Raw genomic sequence first — 26005 nt, 5'->3', positions numbered from 1 at the left:
TGGAGGTGTCTTACAGTCAGCAAGGGGAAGACATTGTGTTGATCCATGTGGCAGCAGATTGGAGTTGGAGACATCAGTATGAGTAGCATAATATAGATACAGATCACTATGTATAGAAATGTTTTTTTTAGGAGTATATATATGCCCAGGCCAGCCTAAACTTCAAGGTTTTCCCGGGCAGATCCAAAAAGAACTATTTCCAGCCAATTTCTTCTTCTTTTTGTGTTTTATTTTTTTAAAGATTTGTTTTAGTGTGTGTGTGTGTGTGTGTGTGTGTGTGTGTGTGTGTGTGTGTGTGTGTGTGTGTCACAGAGGTCAAAAAAGGGTGTTGGATTCCCCCAGAGCTGAAGTTATAGACATTTAAAATTGAGCTCTCTGACATAGATGCTGAGAGCTGATTTCGGGTCTTCTGGAAATGCAGCAGGTGTCCTGAAACACTGAGGAATCTCTCCACCCCCAAATGGCTTACCTTACAGAATTTAGCAAAACAAAACAAAAACAGTTGGGCTAGGAGGAGTGGTGATTGGAATTTCAGGGTCTGACAACCCTCCAAGAGGGAACAGTAGCTCCACTATTACCATGAACCTGTATCTGCTATATTCTGCTTATTTTGTTGCTGTGATGATTAATCGTGAATGTCAACTTGATGGGATATAGAGTCACCAAAGAAATAAATCTCAGGTATGTCTAAGAGGGACTGTCTAGACAAGGGTAATTGAATTGGGAAGACCTACCTTAAGCATAGGTGGTGCCATTCCATGGAGTGAGGTCCTAGACTGAATAAAGAAGACACAAGAAAGCAAGCTAAGTACCAGCTTTCATTTCTCTCTGCTTCCTCACTGGATACAATCTGACCAAGCATCTTCCTTCCCTGTTATGATAGACTATGCCCCTAGAACTAAACTGTGGACCAAAATAAACTAATCCTTCTTAAGTTGCTTTTTTCAGATATGTTGTCACAGCAAATAGACAAATGTCTAATACAGTTGCCATGACTTTGGCTGGTCATTACAGTAACTGTGCTTCAAGGTGACTGGAGGAAACCACTGCACTGCTGTATACACACCTTGCTCTGTTGTCTGATGAAAAGGTTTAGAAGTGAAAGACTGGTCAGGTGGTAGTGGCTCCCACATTTAATCCCAGCATTTGGGAGATAAAGGCAGGCAGATCTCTGTGAGTTCTAGGCCAGCCTGGTCTACAGAGAGTTTCAGGATAGACTCCAAAGCTACACAGAGAAACCCTGTCTCAAAAGACAAAATGAAAAACCAGGGAGACTAGAGAGATGGTTTAACAGTTAAAGAGTACTTACTGCGCTTCCAGAGGACCTGGGTTCAATTCCCACTATCCAGATGACAATTCACAGCTACTTATAACTCCATTTCCAGGGAATCCAACATCTGGCCCATGGTAACAGACATACATGTAAGAAAAAAAAAAAAACTCATACACATAAAAATAAGTAAATAAAAGTTTAAAATAAATAAAATAGAAGCAAGCACGGGTGGGGGAAATCTTGATACTCAGAAGAACAAAATACAAATGTTCACATCCTTTTCTCTTCCAAAACACTGTTCCACAGATAACTTATCTAAGCCACAGGAGAAGAGACTAGCAAGCTGGGGTCAGTTCTGCACTGTAATTGTCTTAAGCCAGATAAGAGAACAGTAAATATCTTCTTAAATTGAAATTAGATCAAATACAAGCATGAGAACAATTAACTACCAATTCTTCCCTGGAAAGCAATGTTAAAAATCCTACCGGCTCAGGGAAAATGAAGCCAGATACAAATCTAGGGCTATACAAAGAGTTGAAGAATGTCAGGAATGGTGACTGGGACATGTGCACTACTTACTTAAGTCTTGTCAAAATCACTTGTTTAAGAGCAATAACATCACAACAGAGTGGGAGGCTTCTAAGATGTGGAAATAAAATATATGACAGAAAATGGCCAGAAAGGAAAAACAGTAAATTCATGTTTGAAGTGATAAAATTTTGCTTATACATATTCTGTGAAAAATATAAACACTGTAAACCCTAGAGCATTTAGTAAAACAGCAAAAAAGTGAATGACTGTTTTAAGTCAACAGTGGAGAGATGGCTAAGTCATGTGCAGCCCTTAGTCCAGCTTGATAAGTTATATGTCTGTATGCCAGCTACTCAGGTGGCTGAGCAACAAGTTCAAGGCCACCCTAGGCAGCATAGAGAAACCTCCATCTCAAATATAAAACAAGCAAAACAACAAAAATAAATGAGAGGAAAGAGCACAAACAACAGATGAGTAGAAAACAAATAATACGAGGTGTTAGGTTTAAACCTCACCTTGTATTAAATGAGTTAATTTATTCACAAAACTATTTGTGTACCTAATAGAGATATAAAGCCATGAAAAACTGAGAACTTCAGGAAGAAACGGACAAGTCTGTAGTTATGTCATTAGAACGAAGATTCCAATTTTGCCAGTAAATGGAAGAACAGAAGCAAAGCTAGCACAACCATTCTCAGCCAGCTCAAGTTTGCTTGATAAAATTCTCCACTCAAACATATATTCTGTTCTGGTGCTTGTGAGAAATAATATTCTTGTGAATATGAATATTTAGAAAAAACTTTTTCTATGCTGTTGAATTTTTTTTTTTTTTTTTTTTTTTTTTTTTTTTTTTTTTGGCAAGGGCATGCAGGTTGAGACAAGGTCCCGCTGTGTAACCATAGCTGGCCCTCACTTTGTAGACCAGGTTAGCCTTGAACTCAGAGAGTTACCCTCTGCCTCCCAAATGCTGAGAACAAAGGTGTTTGCCCTGCCTGGATCATCAAACATCTTTAAAAAAATTGAACATTCAAATTACAATAGAAGAGTAAAACTAAATTAGAAACCAATAAAAATATCTGAAGGGTCTGAGTGTGGTGACATATCCCAGCCATTGGAAGGCTGAGGCTATATAGTGAGACTTTGTCTCAATAAATAAAGCAAAAATCTGAAAAACTGACTGTTATTGGATAACATACTTATATATAGTTCATGAATCAAAAAGATAAATCAGAACTTTTTTAAAAAAAATATTTTTATTTCATGCTTATGGATGTCTTTCCTGCATGTGTGGCCTGGTACCCACATAGGCCAGAAAAGTATGTTGCCTCATCTGGACCTGGAGTTCCAGGCAGTTGTGAGCTGCTGTGTGGGTGCTGGGAGCTGACCTTCACATACCTGCCATGGTACATGTGGTACACATATAAATGTCAAGAAACATTGTAAAGCACTTAGTTCTTATTCTGTGTAGTCTAGAGAATTATCTACAATAGCCATGCTTTTGGCTTTAAGTGAATGTATAAAGTACATAGCAACCAAAATAAAGGAATAAATAACAAGAGATAGACAACAAAACATCACGTCAGATGTTTAAAACATCCATTAGAAATGGATTGGGTAAGTCCCGTTGAAGCTGTCAGCTGCAGTCCCAAGCAGAACATGGTGCCACCCCCTAACCTCCATAAGGCTTCTACGTGAAAGAACTAATGACAGCAGAAAGATGACATCGTCAAATCAGGAGCTCACAGCATCCTGCAGATACTGACTGGGGAAATCGAGGCAATCAGATTGAGTTCCCAATTGAGTTTTCTCTTTATGGATGAGCTTTGCATGGCTGAACTTTTGGCTTCTCTTTCCCACTGTAGGTACTTTCATATCATGATATTAAACAATAGTAGTGAGTTGGACAAAGTTTACTTTTTAGATGTTGTTTTTTGTTGTTGTCCTTGAACTTGGGGAGATCTGTCTGCCTTTGCCTCACAAGTGCTGAAAGTAAATGCATATGCCACCATGACCAGCTTTTTAGCACTTTTAAGGATACCATGTTTTTATTCCTGAGTGTTGTGTAGTTCTCTTCCTGTCACAGACTTAGGAGGGGTCAGCCCATCCCGAAAAGGGGCCTTAGAGTACTCTTAGAGACAAATGCTCATCTGAGGTGAGGGGGTAAGCTCAAATCAAATCACACATGACGGTTTGCCAGTATAGTGTACATTATAGTTCTGTGTTAAACAAGTTCAATGTGTAATTGAAAGCCTTCCCACAGAGAAAGCATACCTCCTTCAGTGCTGCACTCTGCTGAGGAGAAGATGAAAGCAGTTCTACACATGCCCTTTCCTCACACTTCACTATGCCAACGTCATCCCTACACGGCTGTCTGTTGTGTATTCCAGGGGAGATGAGACAAGTCTGAACTTAGGCAACTTGTGTCATCTCTGCTTCTTCCAGGTGGCTTACTGGTCTGAGAGTGGCTCTCAGTGGGCCTTACTGTTTATATACACTTGCTGAGGGAGGGTCCTAGTGTATTTGGTCAGTTTCAGGGACTTTCTGAAGCCTCTGAATTGTGTACTCCGTGAGCTTAAGTAGCTTCCCTGAAGGATGGAGTGGTTCACCTCCTTTTACAACATCCTGTGCCTTAACCAGCCTTCCTCCAAGATGGAGGTTTTTTCTAGGAGAAAATTGTTACAAAACAAGCCAAACACAGAAATTACAAGAAGAAAATATATATAGATCATTGACCTGCATAAACATAGTTGTGTAAAAATTCTTAACAAAAGTTTACGCAGATGAATTCAAGAATATATAAAATGAAAGAGTATACATCATAGCTATTTTAGGTTTATACAAGGAATGATGTATAATATATAGTTTAATAGAAAATTTATTGACAGGTCCCTGGAGAGATGGCTCAGTGGTTAAGAGTACTTAATGCTATCATGAGAATCAGAGTTCAGGTCCCAGTACCCACATAACAAGCCAGGCATATTTCATACACACACACACACACACACACACACACACACACACACACACACACACACACACACACACACACACACACACACACACACACTATGTAACCCCAGCTTAGAAGTGCGCAAAGACAAGAGCACAGTGGTGGTTTGCTGGCTTCCAGTCTAGCAGAGAAAACGAGCTCCATGTTTAGAGACAGAGCCTGCCTCAGAGGAGTAGGTGGAGAACAATGGAGGAAGACACCAAATGCTCTTTTCTATCTCTATACTCATATAGATGTACTAAATTGCTGTGCTTCACTTGTTACCCAGAAATGATGCTATCAATACGCAAAATGTTTTACAAAATCTACTGTTGTTTCCTGATTCAGAAAGTAACAGTATACAAGGGAATGTCTTCAATCTAGCACACAGGATTGATAAGGAACCAACAGCTGACTTTAAGAAAAGAAAGGATCTTTCTTTGTAGTCCTCCTCCTGCTCCTGCCTCCAAGGTGCTAAGATTGCACCTAACCCCACACCCAGTGGATACTGACTTTCTTTTTTGTTATGTGTGTACATGCCTCAGTTGCATGTGGAGATCAAAGGGCAGCTTGAAGTGTTAGTGCTTGCCTTCCACTGTGTAAGAGACAGTCTGTGGTTCACTGCTGGCCCTTGAACCTCTAGAAATTCTCCTGTCTCATAGCTGGCGTTGGTAGCACATGCCTTTAATCCCAGCACTCCGGAGGCAGAGGCAGGCAGATCTCTGTGAGTTCGAGGCCAGCCTGGTCTCCATAGCGAGTGCCAGGATAGGCTCCAAAGCTACACAGAGAAACCCTGTCTCAAAAAACCAAAAAAAGAAATAAGAAAAAAAAAAAGAAATTCTCCTGTCTCTGTCTCCCATCTCACCACAGGAGCACTGGGATTTCATTTAATGACCCATGGTTTCTGGAAGCCACATTATTTATTCATGTAGGGTGCCTCCATTCAAACTCCCTTTTAAAAAATTATATATTTTAAATTAGAGTACATGGTAGTAGATTACCATAAGGCCTTTTCATGTATCCTTAGTTTTGGTTAACCCTCCCCCGAACCCTCATCTGTTCCCCAGTCCCTTGCCTCATTCATGCTTAGACCTTTCTCTCTCCTGTATTTCTCCCACCTGCTCTGATATCATGTGTGTTCTACAACCCCCCACCCCACCCCAAACTTCTTCTCTCCATCTCATAGGATTTTTCTGGCTTCTTGACCTCTACAGGCACTCCAAATTAAACATACAAATCCAAAAATTCAAATCTGGGGTTTTCATGAGGAGAATGTCTGGCATATGTCTTTCTGAGCCTGGGCTACCTAACTCGTTTATTTTTAGTTCTGTCCTTCCTTCTACAAACTTCATAGTTTCATATTCCTTTACAACTGAGTACACGTCATTGTATTCTACAGTGTACCACATTTTCATGAGCTGTTCATTGGTTATGCAACGGGTATTTAGGCTGATTCCGTTTTCTAGATTGTGACTAGAGAGCAACAGTGAACATGATGAACTTGCAAGTATCTTTGTAGTAGTATATAGAGCCCTTTGGGTCTATGCCCAGGTATGATGTAACTGGGTCGTGTGGTAGTTCTAATTTTAGCTTTTTGAGAAACCTCCACAACGATTGTCAAAGTGGCTATACCAATTTAAATCTCACCAACTGTGGATAAGCATTCCTTTTTCCCCCCACGTTCTCACCAGCATTTGTTGTCTTTTGTTTTCTTGATAACAGTCATTCTAAGATCAGATAGAATCTCAGAATATTATCAACTTGCATTTCCTTGTTGGATAAGGATGTTGAACACCTGTAAAAAATGTTTACTAACGATTTGTAATTTGGGGCCTGGAGAGATGGCTCAGCTGTTAAGAGTAATTTGCTCACTCATTTTCCAGAAGACTTGAGTTTGGTTCCCAACACCCATGTCAGGTGGTGTACAATCATCTGTAACTCCATCTACAGGTGATACCTCTGTCCTCCACAGGCGCCTGCACACACACACACACACACACACACACACACACACACACACACACTTTATAATAATAAAAATAAATATTTTTAAAAACAATTTGCACTTCTTCTATTTAAAAGCTCTTATATATTCAAATATCTTGATGCGTTTTCCTACTTTTTTTCTCTAGCAGTTTCAGCATTTCATGTCTTATGATGACATCTTTGATCCATTTAGAGTTGATTTTTATGCAGAGTGAAAGAAAGATCTAGTTTCATTCTTCTGCATGTGTCTAGTTTTCCCAGCACTAATTGTTAAAGATATTCCTTTCTCCTATCTGTTCTTGGATATCTTCATCAAAAATTGGAGGCTGTAGTTGCATAGCCTTATATCTGGGTCCTTATTCCATTCCATGGATTTCTGTATGTGTCTGCTTTTTTGTTAGCCTCATGCTGATTTTATTACTATCCCTCTTTAGTATAACTTAAGTTGGGTGTGGTAAACTTTCAGCAGTGTCCTTTTGTTTAGGACTGCTTTGGCTATCTGAACTCTTCTGTGCTTCTGTATAGATTTTAATATTGTTTTCTTTATGTTAAGATGAGAATGGTGCTGGCATTTTATTTGTTTGTTTGTTTGTTTATTATTTTGGTTTTTTGAGGCAGGGTTTCTCTTTATAGCTTTGGAGCCTGTCCTGGAACTCACTCTGTAGACCAGTCTGAGGCCGGCCTGTCTCTGCCTCCAGAGTGCTGGGATTAAAGGCGTGTGCCACCAACGCCCGGCTTGTTCTGGATTTTAATGTAAAAACTTTTGTGGTTTTCACTTACTTAATATAGTGTTGGCTATAGGCTTGCTGTATAGAGCCTTTATTATGTTGAGATATGTCCTTCTGAGTTTCTTCAGGACTTTTATCAAGAAAAGATGTTGGTGTTTTTGTCAAAAGCCTTTTCTTCTTCTATCAAGATGATCATATGATTTATGTCCTTGATCACTTATGTAATTTATAGCATTTATTCATTTGCATCTATTGAGTAATCCTAGCCTCTCTGAAATAAAGCAACTTTATATAAAGAATGATCTTTTTGATGTGTTCTTTACTGTGTCCCTAGCATCTTGGGTCTCAGAAACCAGAGTGGGGCTGTGAAAGATGATAGGAAAGACACACAGATACATATTCAAAAAAGCTGAGATCAGGTGTGCTGGCCATACCCTCGAAATGCAGAACTTAAGCCTGTGTTTTATGTACAGCACAGTGGGGAGGAGTTATCTAGTCTCCATAGGTGGTCTCTGTAGAGGGGGCTATAAACATCCTCGAGGGGTAAACTGGGCTTGCTAGTTTTTGCACAGTCATTCATAAACTCTCACACTTGTAGCAGAGAAAGGCTTTCCCATTGCAAGCCTGACCCACGGAAGGCATTGGTCCTTGACATGGCTGTTCCCATGTCACCAATACTCATTCACTAAGAACTTTATCCATTCTTTACATATTCCATCAAGGCTTTCTCAGCTCCCCACAGTTCTTAAGTTTGCAAATGTTTTTGTTGAGAATTTTTGCAACTCTGCTCCCCAGGGAATTGGTCTATAATTTTCTTTTATTGGTAGTATTGATATTGTGTCTTTATCTGTCTTGGTGTCAGGGTAATACTAGCTTTATAAAAAGAATTTGGTTATGTTTCATCCTTTCCTTTTGCTGTGTTACAGACTGTAGTGTAGTGGTGAGCATGGCTGCCTTGCTAGCTTATGAACTAATTCTGAGAAGCACAGGTACTTTTTCTTTGATGGTCTGGTAAGATTCCCCAGTGAATCTTTCTGGGCATGAGCTTTTTAGTTTGGAGATTTTCATCGTTTTAATTAATTAATTTTTACTTACTGTGTATATGGGGGTTTTCGTGCATGTAAGTATACCACATGCAGTGTCCATTGAGGCCAGAGAAGGGAAATGAGCCCCCTGCAGCTAGAGTTGCAAATGGTTGTTGGCCATTTTATGGGTGCTAGGAATCAAACCAAGGACCTCTAGAGAATGGCTGTGCTCTTAACCGCTGGGCCATCCTTCTAAATCCTAGCTTTTTATAGATCTGTTTCAATTATTTATCTCATCTTTGTTTAAATTTGATGGGTCATATATCTAGACAATCATACTTTTTTTTAGATTGCCAGTTCAGTAAAATATGTTTTTAAGGAATGACCTAATGATTTTCTGAATTTCATTGTTCTTGGTCATAATGGCTCCCTTTTCCTTCCTTCCTTCCTTCCTTCCTTCCTTCCTTCCTTCCTTCCTTCCTTCCTTCCTCCCTTCCTTCCTTCTTTCTTTCCTTCCTCCCTCCTCTCTCTTTCTTTCTTTGTCTCCCAAATGCTTGGATTACAGACACATGCTACCTCTCAGCTTACTTAGTACTTTGAATCTATTCAGATTTCTCCTTAAATTAGCAGTTAGTAGTCATGTAATATCTTGGATGTGGAGGAGGGCCTAATCCTACTGCCCTCTGGGAGGTCGTGGAGAACAAGAAGACAGAACCCTAGTGATAATCTGCTCAAATGGCTGTAGGCTTTGGTGTAGTGGGGCACGTGTAGAGAAAGGTGAAAGCATCTGCCGACAGATCTGAGAGCTTCCCCAGCCAGCACTGTCCTGTCCTGTCACCATCTGGTCCAGAGCCTGCTGGTTCTCATTCTAGTGGCAGCAACTGCTTCTGAACTTTATGGAAGGAAACTCTAGTGTGCGTGGGTTCACTCTCACTGCTGGGAAATTGGTGAGCACTTGGAGTGTCTCTTCCCTGTGTGTTGGGACAGTGCTGCTGGTGTTGTCACAGTGGCCTCTGTGAACAGTTGCAGCCTCCATTCTAAGGGTGCCTTGGGTCAGGTAGACTCGTGTATTCTCCTCTAGGGAATACTCCACCATCTGGAGTGGGTGACCCCTTCAGACCTCACAGTAGAGTGGAAGTGCTCTTTTCCTTGCCCTTGCCAGCACTCAGTAGTCTTTATCTTTCCTGTTATGTAAGTTTGATGGGTGCTTTATATCATATTATGCCTTTAATGAGCACTTCCCTGAAGAATGAAACTGAGCCATTTCTAAAATTGCTCTCTACTTTCTGCTGCATGTTTAATGTGCTTGTTCTCTCTCTGTCTCTGTCTCTCTGCCCCCCCTGTCTCTCTCTCTCTGCTCTCACTTTGCAGACCTGGCTGTCCTGGAACTCACAATGTAGACCAGGGTGTCCTCTAACTCACAGAGATCTGCCTGTCTGTCTCCTGAGTGCTGGGATTAAGGCATCAGCCTCCATATCTCGTCTACTCTTGGTTTCTTGATAAATAGGTATTCTCAGTTTCGACTTTGTTGTAGTCCAATTCACTATTTTTCCCTTTGTGTGCTGCTTTTGTGACTGTCTCAGAGATTGTTCCTACTGTAAAACCAAGTTTTCTCTGGTTTTTCCTAAAAGCTCATTTTTCGACATTCCTATTTTTACAGCATGGACTGCTTTATATCTTGAATGAGCATAGGGTCAAGGGTCCCTTTCCAAGTGTATCTCTAGTCAGCACAGTATATCTATGAGAGAGCCTGTCACAGAAAACTTGTGTTTGCCTCACATGCCCGAGCCCCGCTCTGCATGGGGCACAGCCCGTCCATGTTTTGTGTATCCTATGCTCAATTTCATCTCCACAACAACACCTTTGTATGTGGTGGCATCCTGAGCTGGAGTCCAGATGTCATACTCTAGTGGGGCCTCGGGGGTCCAATGCATCCTGTAGCTTTGCAGTTCCTCAGGTTCATGTGCACCTACTCTGGCCCAAGTAGAATCTCAATAGTGGGGGTTAGCCAGCAGGTTCTCCCTCTGTAGAAGAGAGCACTGCCCTGGGATGCATGGGGATTGCTCTCCATTTGAGCCAGCTGCATGCTGTAATTCCATGTTTGTGGTGTGGTATCGTCACCTGATACCCAATTTTCCATCAGTGCTTACCCACTGTTTTTCTCCCTAGTGTGGTCTCTTCCTGTCTGATGCTGGAGGAGGCATCCTGATGGTCCTCTGACAACTGTTCATTCAGCACTAAGGACACAGATGGCAATGTCACAGACACAGGATTATGACTGCAGAAGCCACCATGTTGATGAGCAGGAGCCCAGGATTCCAGGGTCGAGCACCAGGTAAGGAGGCGATGTCCACTTCTGATGACTTCTCCAGGGAGGGAACAACCCTGCTCAGAAAAGGTAGTGTGGCTCCAGGGCTCTTGGCACACCCCTGGTAGTTCTCCCGGCCATGCTCATGTGGCTGCTCACCTGCATGTGCCTCTCCCAGGGCCTCGCCAGTGCTTAAGCTTACTTCTGTCTCTGTAGTGCAATGTCCCCGCTGCAGCGGGTAGAGGCCAGTGCATCCCTCCTCAGAAACCTTGATGTTTTGGCTGGACATGTGAACTGAGCTCAATTTCTGATCCACTCTAGGCATCAGTCCATGTGGGTACCAGTAGTCATACCTCATTTTTATTTTTCTAATTTTCAGCTTTTTATCTGGAAGTAATTCCACACATACAGGAAGGAAAAAAAGATAAGAGCAATCCAGGGATGTCCGTGGGTTCTTGCCCTGAGTTGTTAGTCAGTCGTCCATCCTTTCTGAGTTACTTGTGGACAGTCACATGTGTGCTGTCGTGACTCTGTGACTGTTAGGAGACTAACGTAACCAGCAGATCAGATCTGATACTAACCCAAGGCTTTGGTCACCTCTGCCACCCTGAACCATAGTGCCAACCCATTCTCTATTGTATTTGTAGCACTTTTTATACCTGTGTAGCATACAATTCCTCAGCCAATTCTACCTTCTGTCTCTCCCCAGCCTTTTCTAATCTAGGTGATTCCTCCAGCCTTTCCATGGCTTTTGTGCCCTTAACCAACATAAAAGTTTCTTTGGACTCTCCTGGTTAGAGTACTTGTCCACCATACACAGAGCCCTAAGATTGAATCGCCAGTACTGCATAGAATGGACAAAGTAGTACAGGCCTATAATTCAGTACTTGGGAGTAGAGACAGGAGGATCAGAAAGTCAAGGTCATTTTCAACTTCATGGAAAGTTTGAGGCCAGCCTGAGATACATAAGACTCTGTCTCAAAATCAAAAAAAAAAAAAAACGAAAACAAAAACAAAAACAAAAACTGTGGATAGGAAATGGCTTAGCAGTTAAGAGCACTGGCTATTCTTCCAGAGGATCAGGGTCAATTCCTGGCACCCATATGGCTGCTCACTACCATCTATAACTCCAGTTCCAGGGCATGCAAAACTGTCTTCTGGGCTCTGCAGGCACTGCACAGGCATGTGTAAACTAAATACCCATTCACATAAAAATAACAATAACAAAACCAGGACTTATGTGTGTACCACCATAGTCTACCAACCCCTTACAGGATTCAGGCAGGCACCTGCTGAGAGGGCTTTGTGCAGCTTAAGTTTAGACCTCTGACAGTAGACCAATATAACCTCCTATATATGTCATAGTTGATTTTAAGACTTTTTCTTTTATCTTTTACTTAGTTTTCCAATACTAGGTTAAGTTTTCTTTTGTGCTGTGAGTTAAATGCAGGGCCTCATGGATGCTAAACAGCTGCTCCACCCACTGAGTCACTCAGTCCCACAGATTGCATAATTTAGAGTCTATTCGTGGGAATGGTGTGAAGTATTGGCCTGACTTTTATATTCCAAATCTGACCCCAACCCTTTCTCCCCTTCTTTTGAGACAGGGTTTCTCTTTGTAACCCTGGCTGTCCCAGAACTCACTCTGTAGACCAGGCTGACCTTGAATTCACAGAAATCTGCCTGTCTCTGTCTCCCAAGTGTTGGGATTAAAGGTGTGAGCCACTATGGCCAGCTATGATCCAATTTCTTGGTACCTTATTAAAGACTTCCTTTCCCTTAAACTTCACACCATCTGATCATGTCCTGACAGTTTTATGGCACTGAGGGTACTTTAGCTAACCCATATGCTTCCATTGACTTCTTTATTTAGTTGTTGGGTTGGCTTTTTGAAACAGACTCTTTGTGTAGCGGTGGTTGGTCTTAAACTCATAGACATCCACCTGCCTATACCTCCTGAGAGCTGGAATTAAAGGCGTACACCAGCATTTGACACCAGCATTTGATACTTCATGATGGTGGCTGTTATGCTGCGTCCAGGCCTTCCCCTGGTCCTAGCTATTTCCTCTTCCTCACATGGCACAGTCTGGGTAGGCAGAGTTACTTTCATAGTGTACAGAGGGCCCTACAGGTAAGCAGTGCCAATGAGCACCACAGACCTGAGATATGCAGTGTGGACAAGGTTATCCCCACAAAGGCCCTGGTGGCCCATTGTCTGAGCCCAGGGTGCCTGTGGAGCCAGGTGCTGTTGTTGTGCTCATTATTGACTCCTCACCATGGCAGCCTGCTCTGGCCAGAGCACTCATCCTACCGAAGTGACTCATTGCCCGTGGATTTAGCACTGTCTTCATATACCTGATGAAATTGACCTTCCAGCCCCCCAGTTTGCTCTGCTGGGTAGGCTGCTTTGGCTTTTCTGGTGTGCAGCGCCTGCTCATTATGAAAAGCAGTGCCTCTTGGAGATCCCATAAAACTGGACTTCTGGGCTTGTGCTCCCTGCAAGTTGTGCTAGTTTTGGTGGGTTCTCTTGGCAAATAAATATGTTAGATATCATGTCACCTTTTCCCTGGAGTTTTATGTGCTGGTGAAGAAGCCCTCTCCTGCTTCGTGGCTATTCTTTGAGAGTTTTAAGGTTTTTTTACATTCCTCATCAATCTGTGTGGATCTACATTTTTTTTCCCACCGAGATCCAGCAATCCTGGCTGGAGTCTTGCCTCACTAATCTGTGAACCCTCCCTTTTCTCCAGCCCGCAGGTCTGTCAGGGACAACACAGAGGCTCCCCGCCCATTAATCCACCTGCTCCAATCCCAGCCTAAATATACCCCCATGAAAAGGTGTTCTGTAGAGATTATAGCTAAAAGTAGACTGAAATACAATTCTTTTTTGTTGTTGTTAGTTTTATTTTTTTGTTTTTTTGTTTTGTTCTGTTTTTTTTTCTGAGACAGGGTTTCTCTGTATAGCCCTGGCTATCCTGGAACTCACTCTGTATGCTCGGCTGGCATCAAATTCAGAGATCTACCTGCTTCTGCCTCCCAAGTGCTGGGATTAAAGGTGTGCACTACTACCCAGCTGAAATTAAATTCTTTAGGGAGCTCTACCACAGAGTGGGGTTAACTTGAGCCTCTCGGTTACTTCAGCCATGTAGAAATTATGGTGTCTCCTGACTCACCTTTCACTTCTTGCAGTGCACACTTCCATATATTTAAGAACACACTGTTGGCCGGGCATTGGTGACGCACGCCTTTAATCCCAGCACTTGGGAGGCAGAGGCAGGTGGATCTCTGTGAGTTCAAAGCCAGCCTTGTCTACAGAGTGAGTTCCAGGACAGGCTCCAAAGCAATACAGACAAACCCTACTGTCTCGAAAGAAAAAAAAAAAAAAAAAAAAAAAAAAAAAAAAAAAAGAACACACTGTTGATTCAAGATCATGAAAATTTACCCCTATCCACCTGGGGTGAATTTGCACCGAGTCAGTAGCTGTGGTCACTGCAGTTTCAGCTACTTCTACGATGTTGCCCTTCACCAAAAACGCACTGAGCTATCTCCAAGTTCAAAGCATTCAGCAAGTAGTAGCAAGACAGAGCCTCCAGAAGCAGACACCGAATTTCCATGATAAATATGGAAATGCTATATTAGCCAGTGGAGCTCTATTCTGTATTTCTACATGAACATATATAGTAACACAAATAGGAATAGAATGCAACCTGTCTCCTGTTGGCAGAGTCACCCCAAAGGAATGGAGAGGTCAGTAGTCATGCCAGCTGGTACAATAATCAAGCAATTGTTGCAAAAACAACATAAGTGATGCCAAGTCAAAGAATCATGTGTCCACTAAAATAATGGCATATTGAAAAAAAATAAAGTACCTTTCAAACCTTCAAAAAAATTACCTCTTTCTTTTCTTCTAAGCATTTTGTAATTTTAGCTGTTATATTGAAGTCTTTGATCTGTCTATAACATTAACATCTGTGTCTAGCCTGAAGTAGAAACCAGCCTCATTCTTCTGATTGTGAGTACCTGTCACAACAAAGTTACTATATAAACTATCCTTTTCCCATGTAATGTCTGTGACACCCTCACTATTAGAATCTGGAGAACAGAGAATATACCCTGTTACCTGGTACACTTTACCTTCTGTATACTTGACTCTCATGTTCATTCAGGAGATACTTGTTTGGACAAATCATTGCCAGAGAGCCAGAGTACTCCCATCTCAATACCTGAGGCTGCTGAGAAGGGGCCTGTCCCCTGTTGTGCCATCAGGCCCTTAGGTGTTCATGGCCCTTATCCCAACTTGTAACTATCATCTTTATCATTCCTCCTTAGATACTAGACAGCTTATTTTTCGATATAGGGTTTCTCTGTGTAGCCCTGGCTATCCTGGAACTCACTCTATAAACCATGCTGGCCTCGAACTCACAGAGATCTGCCTGCCTCTGCTTCCTAAGTGCTGGGACTAAAGGCGTGCACCACCACCACCCAAGACAGCTTATTTTTTCATCACAATCAATTTTAAACACTATCACCAAATAAACATTGCTCAATTTCTCTCCAGTTGAGTCAATAGGAGGCTACTAAACATTGGTGCCTCCCTGTTGCTTATGGGGTTGGGTCCTATCTGGCTGTGAAGCATTGTGAGCAGGTCTTAAATAGCTAACAAGTTTTTTTTTGCCTGCTTAACTTGCTACAGAATGTATGTTACACTCTGGACTTCAACCCTATGAGCAGGCTCTTTGCCTTAGCTCATGGTGCCCCCCCAACTTGCCTATAAGGTCTACACATATCTATGGCCACTTGCTGGGCCCCTCCATTTCCTCAGAGTCCAAATAGTCTCTGGGGTTTCCCAGACTGGGCTCTCCTTTTTCTGAAGCCACTCACTGTGGACATCTTTAGATCCTATCCACATCTGGCTTTGGATGTGAGTTCCTGGGCTCCCCATTCTCATCTACCTTTTATTCTTTGCCTATCTTGAATGAATGTTGCCCCCCCCATGCCAAGAATGTTGCTAAAGGGCTTGGTTTCTGCCTACATGCACAGTAGTGCAAAGGGAATGAAGCCCCATTCTTTGTTGAGGGAGGACTATTGAATTGCATTCATTTGAAAGGGCTTTTAAACAAAACTAAAACTTTCAATGTTTCTTTTAGGGATTAAGAGATTGTTCTGTGCTTCCTAACTTTCTTTTGTCATCCAGGAAGATTCTGTGGAGAATACCCTAGCTTTGATAAAATGTAAAACAGACTGGGGCGGGGGAGGTTGGCAGGGAGAGGGCACCCAAAAGAGTGCCCTGAGGCCTCTCAAAGCATTGTGGAAAGACTGTGCTGACACTGTGGGACAGGTCCTCAGCCATGGTCAGTGTGTATCAAGTTCTGCCCCATGGATCTGTGTGGCCCTGATTCTTACAACCACTCAGGCCAGAAATCTTGCTTCTCCTTCTAACCCTGCCCCGCTCTCTACTTCAACAGCTCCATTCATCTATCTAGAAGTTACATTCCCTATTGACCTTCCATGAGAACCTTCCAGGCTCTAGTTCAGGAGCTCTGTGGACTCCCTGTGCACATCTGTCTTTGTATCTGTGTTTGATTTTCCTTCTTAGTGTTCTGTCTGCAAATCTGTCTTCACTAAAGCACTAGCCAAGTCCTGAGGTGTTTGTTGACCAGAGTTGTTGCTGCAAAGCTGGGTCCATGCTGACAAGGGTAGAGGGTAATGGTTCCAGGGTATGACCTCTGTGGAGAAGCTCTTTCTGCCATGAACATGTGCTTGTGTCCACCCGAGGTATACTGCAGGTGTTATGTGCTTCAGATTGAAGAGAATGTGAGCGGTCAAGTGTAGGAGTTAAATGTGATCTCTGCTGGGAGTTCACTCTGAGGTCAGCGCAGCCATGAAGGGCTCTAAGATGACCAATTACCAATCCTACAAGTTTTTTCCAGCTTCAGTCAGAATAGCCTGGGCAGAAAGTACAGCAGAATAGAGGGAATCTGATGCTGGGAACTTACGGTACAGCTTGCCTGCACTCATTGTTGTGCTCACCGTGGCATGAAGGTATAGTCAGCATGACCACTACTCCCGCCTCAGTCTTTGGCAGAAGTTGACTGTGTAGTCACTGGTGATGGGAAACTTGATGTGGCTTCACAGAGGACATAGTTTTGTATTGCTGGCATTGTTGGTGGCATCTTCTGCTCTGGCCCCATACTTGTGTCAGGAAAGTCATTCAAGGAGGGCCAGTTGCCTCAGTTTATAGTTGGGGACCCCAGAAAGGCTCATGTTATGTAAGGTCAGGACCTTCATTTTTGGTTTTGGTTTTGGTTTGAGTTTTTTTGTTTTGTTTGGTTTGGTTTTTTTGAGGCAGGGTTTCTCGGTGTAATAGTCCTGGATGTCCTGGAACTCACTCTGTAGACTAGGTTGTCCTAGAACTCACAGAAATCCACCTGCCTCTGCCTCCTGAGGGCTGGGATTAAAGGCATGTGCCACCACTGCCTGGCCCGGTCAGGACCTTCTGAATGATGAACACATGTGGAGTGAACAGGGAGTGAATGCAGTCTGTAACTAGGGCAAAGAAAAGTGAGTGAGCGGCCTGTAGCTGGGCGGCCTGCAGAAGGGTCTTGGCCCTAAGGCAGGGGTGATGCACACACTCCTCCTGGTGTGTGGGTCTGTCTTACCTTCTCAGACTTGTGATAAGCCTTTTCCATGCCATTTGTTCCTCCATTGCCCTGAGATGCTTGAATGAACCCCAGTGTACAGACATCTAGACTTACTTGGGGCCACCCTGAGAGAAACATCACAGGCCTGAGTCTGTTCTGATCTCTCTGCCAAAGGCTACAAAAATGACACGGCTTTAAACCCATGAGGGGATCCCCATATCCCTGCATATGCAAAGGTAAGATGTCATCACCCTGCAACCCAGACTTCCAACACCAAGCTATCTGTCCCCTGAGTTGGGGTTGGCAGGAGATTGGATTTGGAGTGCTTGGAGGGACTCTTTTATAGGTTCCCTGCTGCCCTCTGTGCCTGTGTCTGACCCAGTGAACCCAGGCCAAACAGACCGTGTTCTAGCTCTGAGAGGAAGTAGATTATCCTCACTACATAAACTCATAAGATATAAACTTAAAATTTAAAGTGGTGGTTTTTTGTTGTTGTTTATTCTTTTGTTTCTTGAGACAGGTGTTCTTTTTATTATTATTATTATTATTATTTTTAAAGATTTTATTTATTTAGTATACAGTCTTCTGCCTGCATGCCAGCAGAGGGTACCAGATCTCATTCAAGGTGGTTGTGAGCCACCATGTGGTTGCTGGGAATTGAATTCAGGACCTCTGGAAGAACAGTCAGTGCTCTTAGCCGCTGAGCCATCTCTCCAGCCCCGAGAAAGGTGTTCTTTGTGTAGCCCTGGCTGTCTTAGAAATAGCGCTGGAGATCAGGCTGGCCTCAAACTCACAGAGATCCGCCTGCCTCTGCCTCTCAAGTGCTGGGATTAAAGGCGAGTGCCACCACTGCCAGGCCTAAAGCATTCTTTAAATCCAAAAAAAAAAAAAAAAAAAAAAAAAAAATACTTTTGTGATTGACCTGACTTTGCAACAGTGTCTCCACAGATGTTCTGAGTGCTGTTGTCAGCACTGCCTCTCTGTCAGTCTGATGTCTCTGTCATGTCTGTCATGTCATGTCTGTCATGTCTCTGTCATGTCAGTCTCAGTCATCACCTGATGTCCTTGTGTCTCAAAAACCCACATGACATATTCATTGCTGTGTACCGTGGCAGGCCCTGCATTATACTCCCCCAGCCTGTGGGTCAGGAATTGCCAGGCATCAGCAGTTGGAGAGCCACAGCACACAGGCCCTTAGACCTAGATGGATGCCCCTTGGGTGATGTCCGTGCCACAAAGATGTCTTTGTTCTCCATGAGTCAATCAGTATTAACTCAGAGTTCACAAAGATACCAAAAGGGTTGTGTGTGGAAGTTGGCAGGCCAATTCTAAAATTCATGAGGAGTTAAGAAAGCCAAGAACTGGGACTAGCAGGATGTCTTAATAGGTGAAGGTGACAACTGCCAACCCTGGCAAACTGAGTTTGATCCCAGGGATTCATGTAGTGGAAGAATAGAACCAATTCCTACAAGTTGTCCTCTGATTTCCAAACACATACCCAAATAAACACATACACATACACACTAAATAAACATGAATGTAAACTTAGAAGTTTTAAAAAGAATAACCTAGAGCTAGGTACAGTGGCACACATCTGTAATACCAGCTGTTTGGGAGGATGAAGCAAGCAGATTGTGAATTTAAGGCTAGCTTGGGCTGTGTTAAGTCTCCTTTTGAAAAAGGAATAATAGAAGCTGAGACGTAGCTCAGGGACAGAACAAATACATACTTACTACATGCAAAGCCCCAAGTTCATCTCTCACACTGAAAAAAAAAAAAAGAAGTAAGAATAATAACCAAAGCATGACAAGATTGTTGATTTTTGCTAAGCTCCCCTAACACATGCTGAGCCAGAACTGGACTGTTCCACAAAGCCAGCAGGATCTCAGACAGAAATGTCCGCTTGAAACTTGGACTTGGCAGAGCTGCTCTTGTCCATCATGGAAGAAATGATACTGTTTAGCAAAATGAAATGTTACAAGAAACAAATCAGTCCAGGCAGATCCAAGACTTCAGTATAAATGGCAACATTATAAAACTTTGAGAAATCAATTTATAAGAGAATTCACTTGGCCTACAAGAACAACAGATTTCTTTTTTTGTTTGTTTGTTTGTTTTTGTTTCTTTCTTTTTGTTTTTTTGTTTTTTGAGACAGGGTTTCTCTGTGTAGCTTTGGAGCCTATCCTGGCAGTCGCTCTGGAGACCAGGCTGGCCTTGAACTCACAGAGATCCGCCTGCCTCTGCTTCCCGAATGCTGGGATTAAAGGCGTGCGCCACCAACGCCTGGCTCAACTTTCTTAATAGAAAGAAATAGGAGCAACCATGAAGGATTTATAAATCCAACTAATTAAGTTTAAAACTTGTTTTCTTCAAAAGACAAGATAATAAAACCACAAAATAAATACTCATGACACATCAGTGTCTATCTAGAACCGCATCTAAAATAAAGCTCCGGGGACCAGTTAGGAACAAAGAAAAACTATGCTCCTTGTGAGCGTTTCAGGAATTTGAGGAAAGTGTTTGACTACATTAATAATCACAAAAAATTGAAACTGCATACGTAGAAATCATTGTTATGTTTGCTGTATTTTCACGTTTGAAAATTTTCATTATAAAGTCTGAAAAAAAAAAGAGCAGGTCATTTTTAAGGGGAGACAGAAGGCATGGACGGAAAAGCTACCTCTGATGATGAAGTGAGGTCTTAAGTTCAGATCCTTGAACAGAGCCCATGTAAAAGCTGGGCTCACTGGACAATCTAACCAAAACAACAAACTCCAGGCTCAGTGAAATACTTTGTCTCAAATAAGCTGAGATGTGATTGAAGACAACATCCAGTGTAAACATGTACCTTCACATACATACATGCATGCATACATGCATACATACATGCACTTGTAGACACACACACAGGGGGAGGGGAGAAGAGGGAAAGATGCATTCATTCCACTATTCCAGTACATCCCAAGATGATCATAGTCTGTAAGGTTAAGATATCTTTATTTAGATAAACACCAGCCAAACGCAAGCCAGAGCATGCCAGGGGCAGAAAGGCAGGGAGGCCAGAGAGAGAAGGGGCCCCCATGTGCCTTGCAGCCCCTTAAAACCCTATCACGCATCATCCTGACCTCACCTTGACCATGTCCTGACAGGCATGGTCAGGCACTCCTGTAGCCAGCTTCTAGCAGGTGTGGCTTACACTGTCCCCTACACCAGTACAACCTCTTCTTTTTTTTTTAAAATTTATTTATGTGTGCATGTGTATCTGCATGTATGTCTGGTGCCCACGGAGGTCAGAAAAGGGTATCATGTCCCCTGGAACTGGACAGACAGTAGTGAGCTGTCATACTGGTGGGTACTGGGGACCAAAGCTAGGTCCTCTGCAAGACCAAGTGCTCTTAACTACTGAGCCATCTCTCCAGCCTCCAACCTCTTTTCTTTCTTTCTTTTTTTTTTTTTTCTTTCCTGTCTGGTGACTTCCTTCAGAACTGTATAAATACAACCAGAAAATGTATCACTTGCAAACAAGGCTGTATAACTTTAATTATGATGGTTATGGCAGGTCTTGCCTGACACTTTGTATTTACATCAAACCCTTGGTGAGCAGGTATGGTGGCTCATGTTTGTAATCTCACAATTTGGGAAGCTTAGGCAGGAGGATCACTACAAGATTTTAGGCCATTCTGGGCTACAGAATCAGACCTATATCAAAGAGGGAGGGGGACTTCCCCAAAACACTGCTTCAGCAGTGTGCCACACAGACCCAAAGCAAGAGCATTTTGCTGTGAAAATATGGCTACTGCATTTTTAAAATATGGAGGCTGGGGAGATACTTCAGTGGCTAAGAGTGAGTTATGTTCTTGTAGAATTTGGCTCCAAGCACTCATGTTGAGTGGCTTACAGACTGTAGTTCCAACTCTGCAAGATCTTCTGCCCTCTTCTGGCCTGTTAGAACACTGCATGCATATGCACAGACACACGCATATATAAAAATAAAATAGACCTTAACTAAACAAAAACTTGGAAGCAGTCTTTAAACATTTATAGCCTGACATCAAACATACTCGTATGCAATAGCATGGCCTTGTTTGGAGTGCTTTACATTTTTATAAATAAAAAGTATTACAGGGTTGAAGACTAAGGACCAGGCAGGGGTAGTAGTTTGTGGTCTTGCTGTCCTGAGGATTCCTAGGAAATAATGCCAGGTACAAGAGCACTCAGCAACTGATGGAAGGCCTTATCCAGTATGTAAGGTGAGAGCTGGGGTCTTGGTTGATGTCCTTTGTCCCCTGCAGGTTGGAATGGGTGGAGATCATCGAACCCCGCACTCGAGAACGTATGTATGCCAACCTGGTCACCGGGGAGTGCGTGTGGGACCCACCAACCGGTGTGCGCATCAAGCGCACCAGCGAGGACCAGTGGTGGGAGCTCTTTGACCCGAATACATCGCGCTTCTACTACTACAGTGCTGCCTCGCAGCGCACGGTGTGGCATCGCCCACAGAACTGCGACATCATCCCTCTGGCTAAACTGCAGACACTGAAGCAGAACACTGAGTCACCGCGCGCCTCTGCAGACAGCAGCCCAGGAAGAGGCAGCCGCGATGGTAGCACCGGCTCCTCGCTGGAGCCAGAGCCCGAGGAAAGGGCACAGGAACTGCCAGTTCGCAGCGGGCGGGCAACAACCTTGGTCACTTCGGAGGAGCGTAGCAGGTGAGGAGGCAGGGCTGGGAAATGGGGGTTGGGGTGCGGGTACTGAGAAGAGGGTGAGACTGAGGTGGCAGAGGACTGCGTGTGGTTTGCAAGACTGTTAGGTGTCTAGTAATAGGGTTTTTAAAGTCTTGGATGGGCTGGAGTTATTACGCAGGCCAGCCACTTCCTCTTTATTGATTGTGTCATGACTCATCTGTGGAAGTGAACGAAAGCCTTGGAGGAAGGGAAAGTCAAGTAAGGCCAGGTATGGTATTACACAGCTGTTATCCCAGCACTTGGGATGTGGAGACAGCCAAGGATCAGGATTTGAGGTCAGCCTATGTTATGAGAGCCTGATTCAAACCCGGGGCGTGGTGGGGGAGGGGGAAGTGGCGCACCAAGGCGAAAAAACTAGCCATTTGGAGCCTCAGCAGTCCTTTTCCAGAAGGCTGTTGATAGACCTTCATTGTGTACATTTCTGCTAATAGTTGTGTCTTTAGGAACTAAGTAACTCCTGGAGAATGGAGGGGTAGAGGGGCTGCCTTCCTTTGAAAGAGCCCTTCTGGAGGCAGGGAGAGCCATGATGTTGCTGGCACTGCTTGTATCTGAGCCAGATTGATTCTCCTGGATCCCCAGAAAGGAAGTACTTCTGTTAATTGCTTGAGCAGATGAAGAGACTGCCTTAGGCAGAGGACCTAATCTGCCTGGTCAAACAGGTGTGGCAAATGGGCTGCCATTGGAGCCCTTGAGTCAGCTGTCTCCAGCTGTAGGTGTGACTCTGCTGGGGGTGTCATTGTAACCCTGTTTCTTCTCGTGGAAATAAGGCTATGGTATACTAGCTGGCCTTGAAGTACATTGTGTGGCTTTCTGTGATATTGATGTCAAGGTTTTTTGCTGTTTCAGTGGAAGATCTCCCCAGAAAAAGCAATAAAGCAATACTTAACTGAAGCTGGGTTTGCAAGGAGCTATTGAAGCATGGTGCTTCTTCCAGGAGCTATTGTATCTCAGTGACAGAAGAGTGCTAGAGAGAAGGAACAGGGCAGCCTGGGGGCTTGGGTTCGTTGCAAGTGTGAGATGTGAGGTGGTGAGCACAGAGTGCTACTTTAGCCCCTCCAGGACCAGTCCAAGAGAGGTCAGGCCTGGAGCCACAGCCAGGGAAGGGGGGCACTATGAAGGAGCCGGTGTAGCCGGTGTAGCCGGTGGAAGCTAGACAGTGGTGTCATAGAAGGGCATGGCATGGCCTGGCAGGCAGTAGAGATCAAGAAGACCAGCCTGACCTCAAGGATTACATGCTGCCTCCCAGCAAGTGTTTCTCTGTTGAGGATAACTGGGCTCTTCGTAAGGATTATTGTGTTGGGGAATTTCCTCTAGTCCTGTTCTCCAGGGATCTTATCAGGAAAGGGTGTGGTACACCATCATCTCAGATGAACTCCTGGACTCAAGGTCAGCCTAGTGAGACCCTCTCCTAAAAAACAAACAAAAAACATACAGACATTCACAAAAAGATCCAACAAGTAAAAGAGTATATAAAGAAATTAAATCTTGGAGTTTTAATAAGAATAAGAGCATTTGTTGCTCTTGCAGAGGATCCAGGTTCAATCCCCAGTAACTGTGTGGTGGTTCACAACCATCCATAACACAGTTCTAGGGCATCCAACCCCCTCTTGTGACTTCCTGAGCACAAAGCACACATGTGTTACATACAGGCAAAACATTCATACACATAAAATAAATAAGAAAAAGAAGAAATGAAATCTTTTGGTAATGGTTAACATCCAGTGACCATCTGCCTTCAGGTCCTGCTTGAACCCTTTCTCTCCATGTGTAACTTCCATATGGAACCCACATATTTAGTATGTACATTATGATAAATTCTCACACACGTGCACGCACCATGAGCATCACCACAACCAAGGTAATGATGTCTCTGTTACCCCAACTCTTTTGTTCTTCCTGTTTCTCTTCACCCCACATTTGTAGAGGATGTGGATCTGCTTCTGTTAAAGAAATTTATCTTGTAGATTTTTAACTGAACATAAACCTTGTACACTCCTTTTGTCTGTCATCTCTCATTCTTTTTATTTTAACATGTTGTTTCATGTATCAACACTCTGAATAGTATTCTGTGTTGTCGATTTTTGGTTAGTCTTGCTGTATAACCACAAGGGCCTCAAACTCAGTCTTGATTCTGCTGCCTCCTCAGGGCTGAAATAATAGGTGTGTACTGTGGTGCTGGGATTGGCTATTCCAACCCACTTTGCTTCTTTTGTTTGTTGAGACAGGGTCTCACTGTGAGCCTCTGGCTGACCTGGAATTTGCTATGTAGACCATGCTGGCCTTGCACTCACAGAGTTCCTCCTACCTATGTCTCCAAAGTGCTGGGATTAAAGGTATGTGCCTCAGTGCCTGACCAGCAAGTGATTCTAAATGCTGAGGCAACTCTTCAACACCACTTCTGCTGTTTTTCCTTTTCTTCTTTTCAGAGAGAGCCTAATGTAGCCTAGACTATCTTTGAACTATCCTCCGGCCTCCACCTCTGGGGTACTGGAATTATTGACATGGGCCGACACATCCAGTTTTTGTGATGCTAGGAATTGAAATGAACCCAGGGCCTTCCTTGCACATGCTAGGCAAGCACTCCAACAAATGAGTTACCTTAACAGTCCTTTATTTATGTTTTTGCTGTGGTTTTTTTTTTTTTTTTTTTCTTCTATTTTGGATCTCAAGCAACTGCCCTAAGATTTCATGTTATGGCATTTTTTTTTTTCCTGTTTCTTGTGCTTGGGAATTTCTGGGCTTATGGCTATATATTTTTCATCAAGTCTGGGAAATTCTTAGCTAGATTTTTTTGTTTTGTTTTGTTTTGTTTTTTTAAGCTTTTATTTATCCTTTAGCCCCTGGTTTCCAGTTATAAGTATACTAAACTTGTTGCCATTGCCCTCAGCTCACTGATGCTTATGATTCTCTGTCTTTTTTCCCCTTCCTTTATTTTATGTATGTATGAGTATCTGAAATATATATATATATCTGTGCACCATATTGTGCTTGTCATCCACAGAGATGAGAAGAGGGAATCAGGTTTCCTATAACTGGGGTTACAGATGGTTGTGACCCACCATGTGGGTGCTGGGAATAGACGCTGGGTTCTCTACAAGGACAAGTGCTCTTAACCACTGAGCCATCTCTCCAGCTCCTGGTCTTATTTTTAATTAGTGATTGTGATTGTGTGTGCATATATAAGTGCCCCTGGAGGTACCAGGTATAGGATCCCCTGGAGTCAGAGTTACATATGGTAGTGGGCCACCGAGTGTGGGTATTGGGACTTGAACTTATATCCTCTGTAAAAGCAGTCACACTTCTTTTTAAAAAGCAGGATCTTACTGTGTAGACCAGGTTGGTCTAAAGCTTAACAGAGATCTGCCTACCCCTGCCTCTTGATTGCACCACCTCATCCAGCTCCAGTACACTCTTCACCACTGAGCCATCTTTCTGACCCCTCAGTGCTTCTTTTTTCTTCAGCCCTTCCAGTACACCTTTCACTGTGTAAATTGAAATGTTCATCTCTATAACTTTTTGAAAAAATACTTTTACTTTTATCAGGGCCGTGGTGGCACACACCTTTAAACCCAGTACTCAAGAGGCAGAAGCAGGCAGATCTCTGTGAGTTCGAGGCCAACCTAGTCTACAGAGCAAGTTCCAGGACAGCTAGAGCTGTTACACAGAGAAACCCTGTCTCAAAAAACAAAAGAAAACAAAACTTTTACTTTGAAAAAATATTTTATGTGCATGAATGTTTTGCCTGCATGTTTGTGCACCATGTGCATGCCTAGTATTCTCAG

General features: G+C 43.2%; 1 protein-coding gene and 1 pseudogene across 1 annotated transcript in view; both read left to right on the top strand.

The window, feature by feature from the left end:
- The window catches only part of Arhgap39 (Rho GTPase activating protein 39), a 106960-nt gene that overhangs the window by 47225 nt on the left and 33730 nt on the right, over positions 1-26005 (top strand). Inside the window, exons 2-3 of the mRNA XM_027404190.2 lie at positions 10702-10867; positions 21771-22187. Of these exons, the coding sequence (XP_027259991.1) occupies positions 10782-10867; positions 21771-22187 (503 nt within the window). The 5' untranslated portion in view covers positions 10702-10781. The remainder of the gene's footprint in view (positions 1-10701; positions 10868-21770; positions 22188-26005) is intronic.
- Positions 14243-17201, top strand: LOC107978060 (annotated as a pseudogene).

The sequence above is a fragment of the Cricetulus griseus genome, chromosome 2 (genome assembly GCF_003668045.3).
Source record: "Cricetulus griseus strain 17A/GY chromosome 2, alternate assembly CriGri-PICRH-1.0, whole genome shotgun sequence".
In the NCBI taxonomy this organism is placed as follows: Eukaryota; Metazoa; Chordata; class Mammalia; order Rodentia; family Cricetidae; genus Cricetulus; species Cricetulus griseus.
This window is presented reverse-complemented; position numbering and strand designations above follow the sequence as displayed.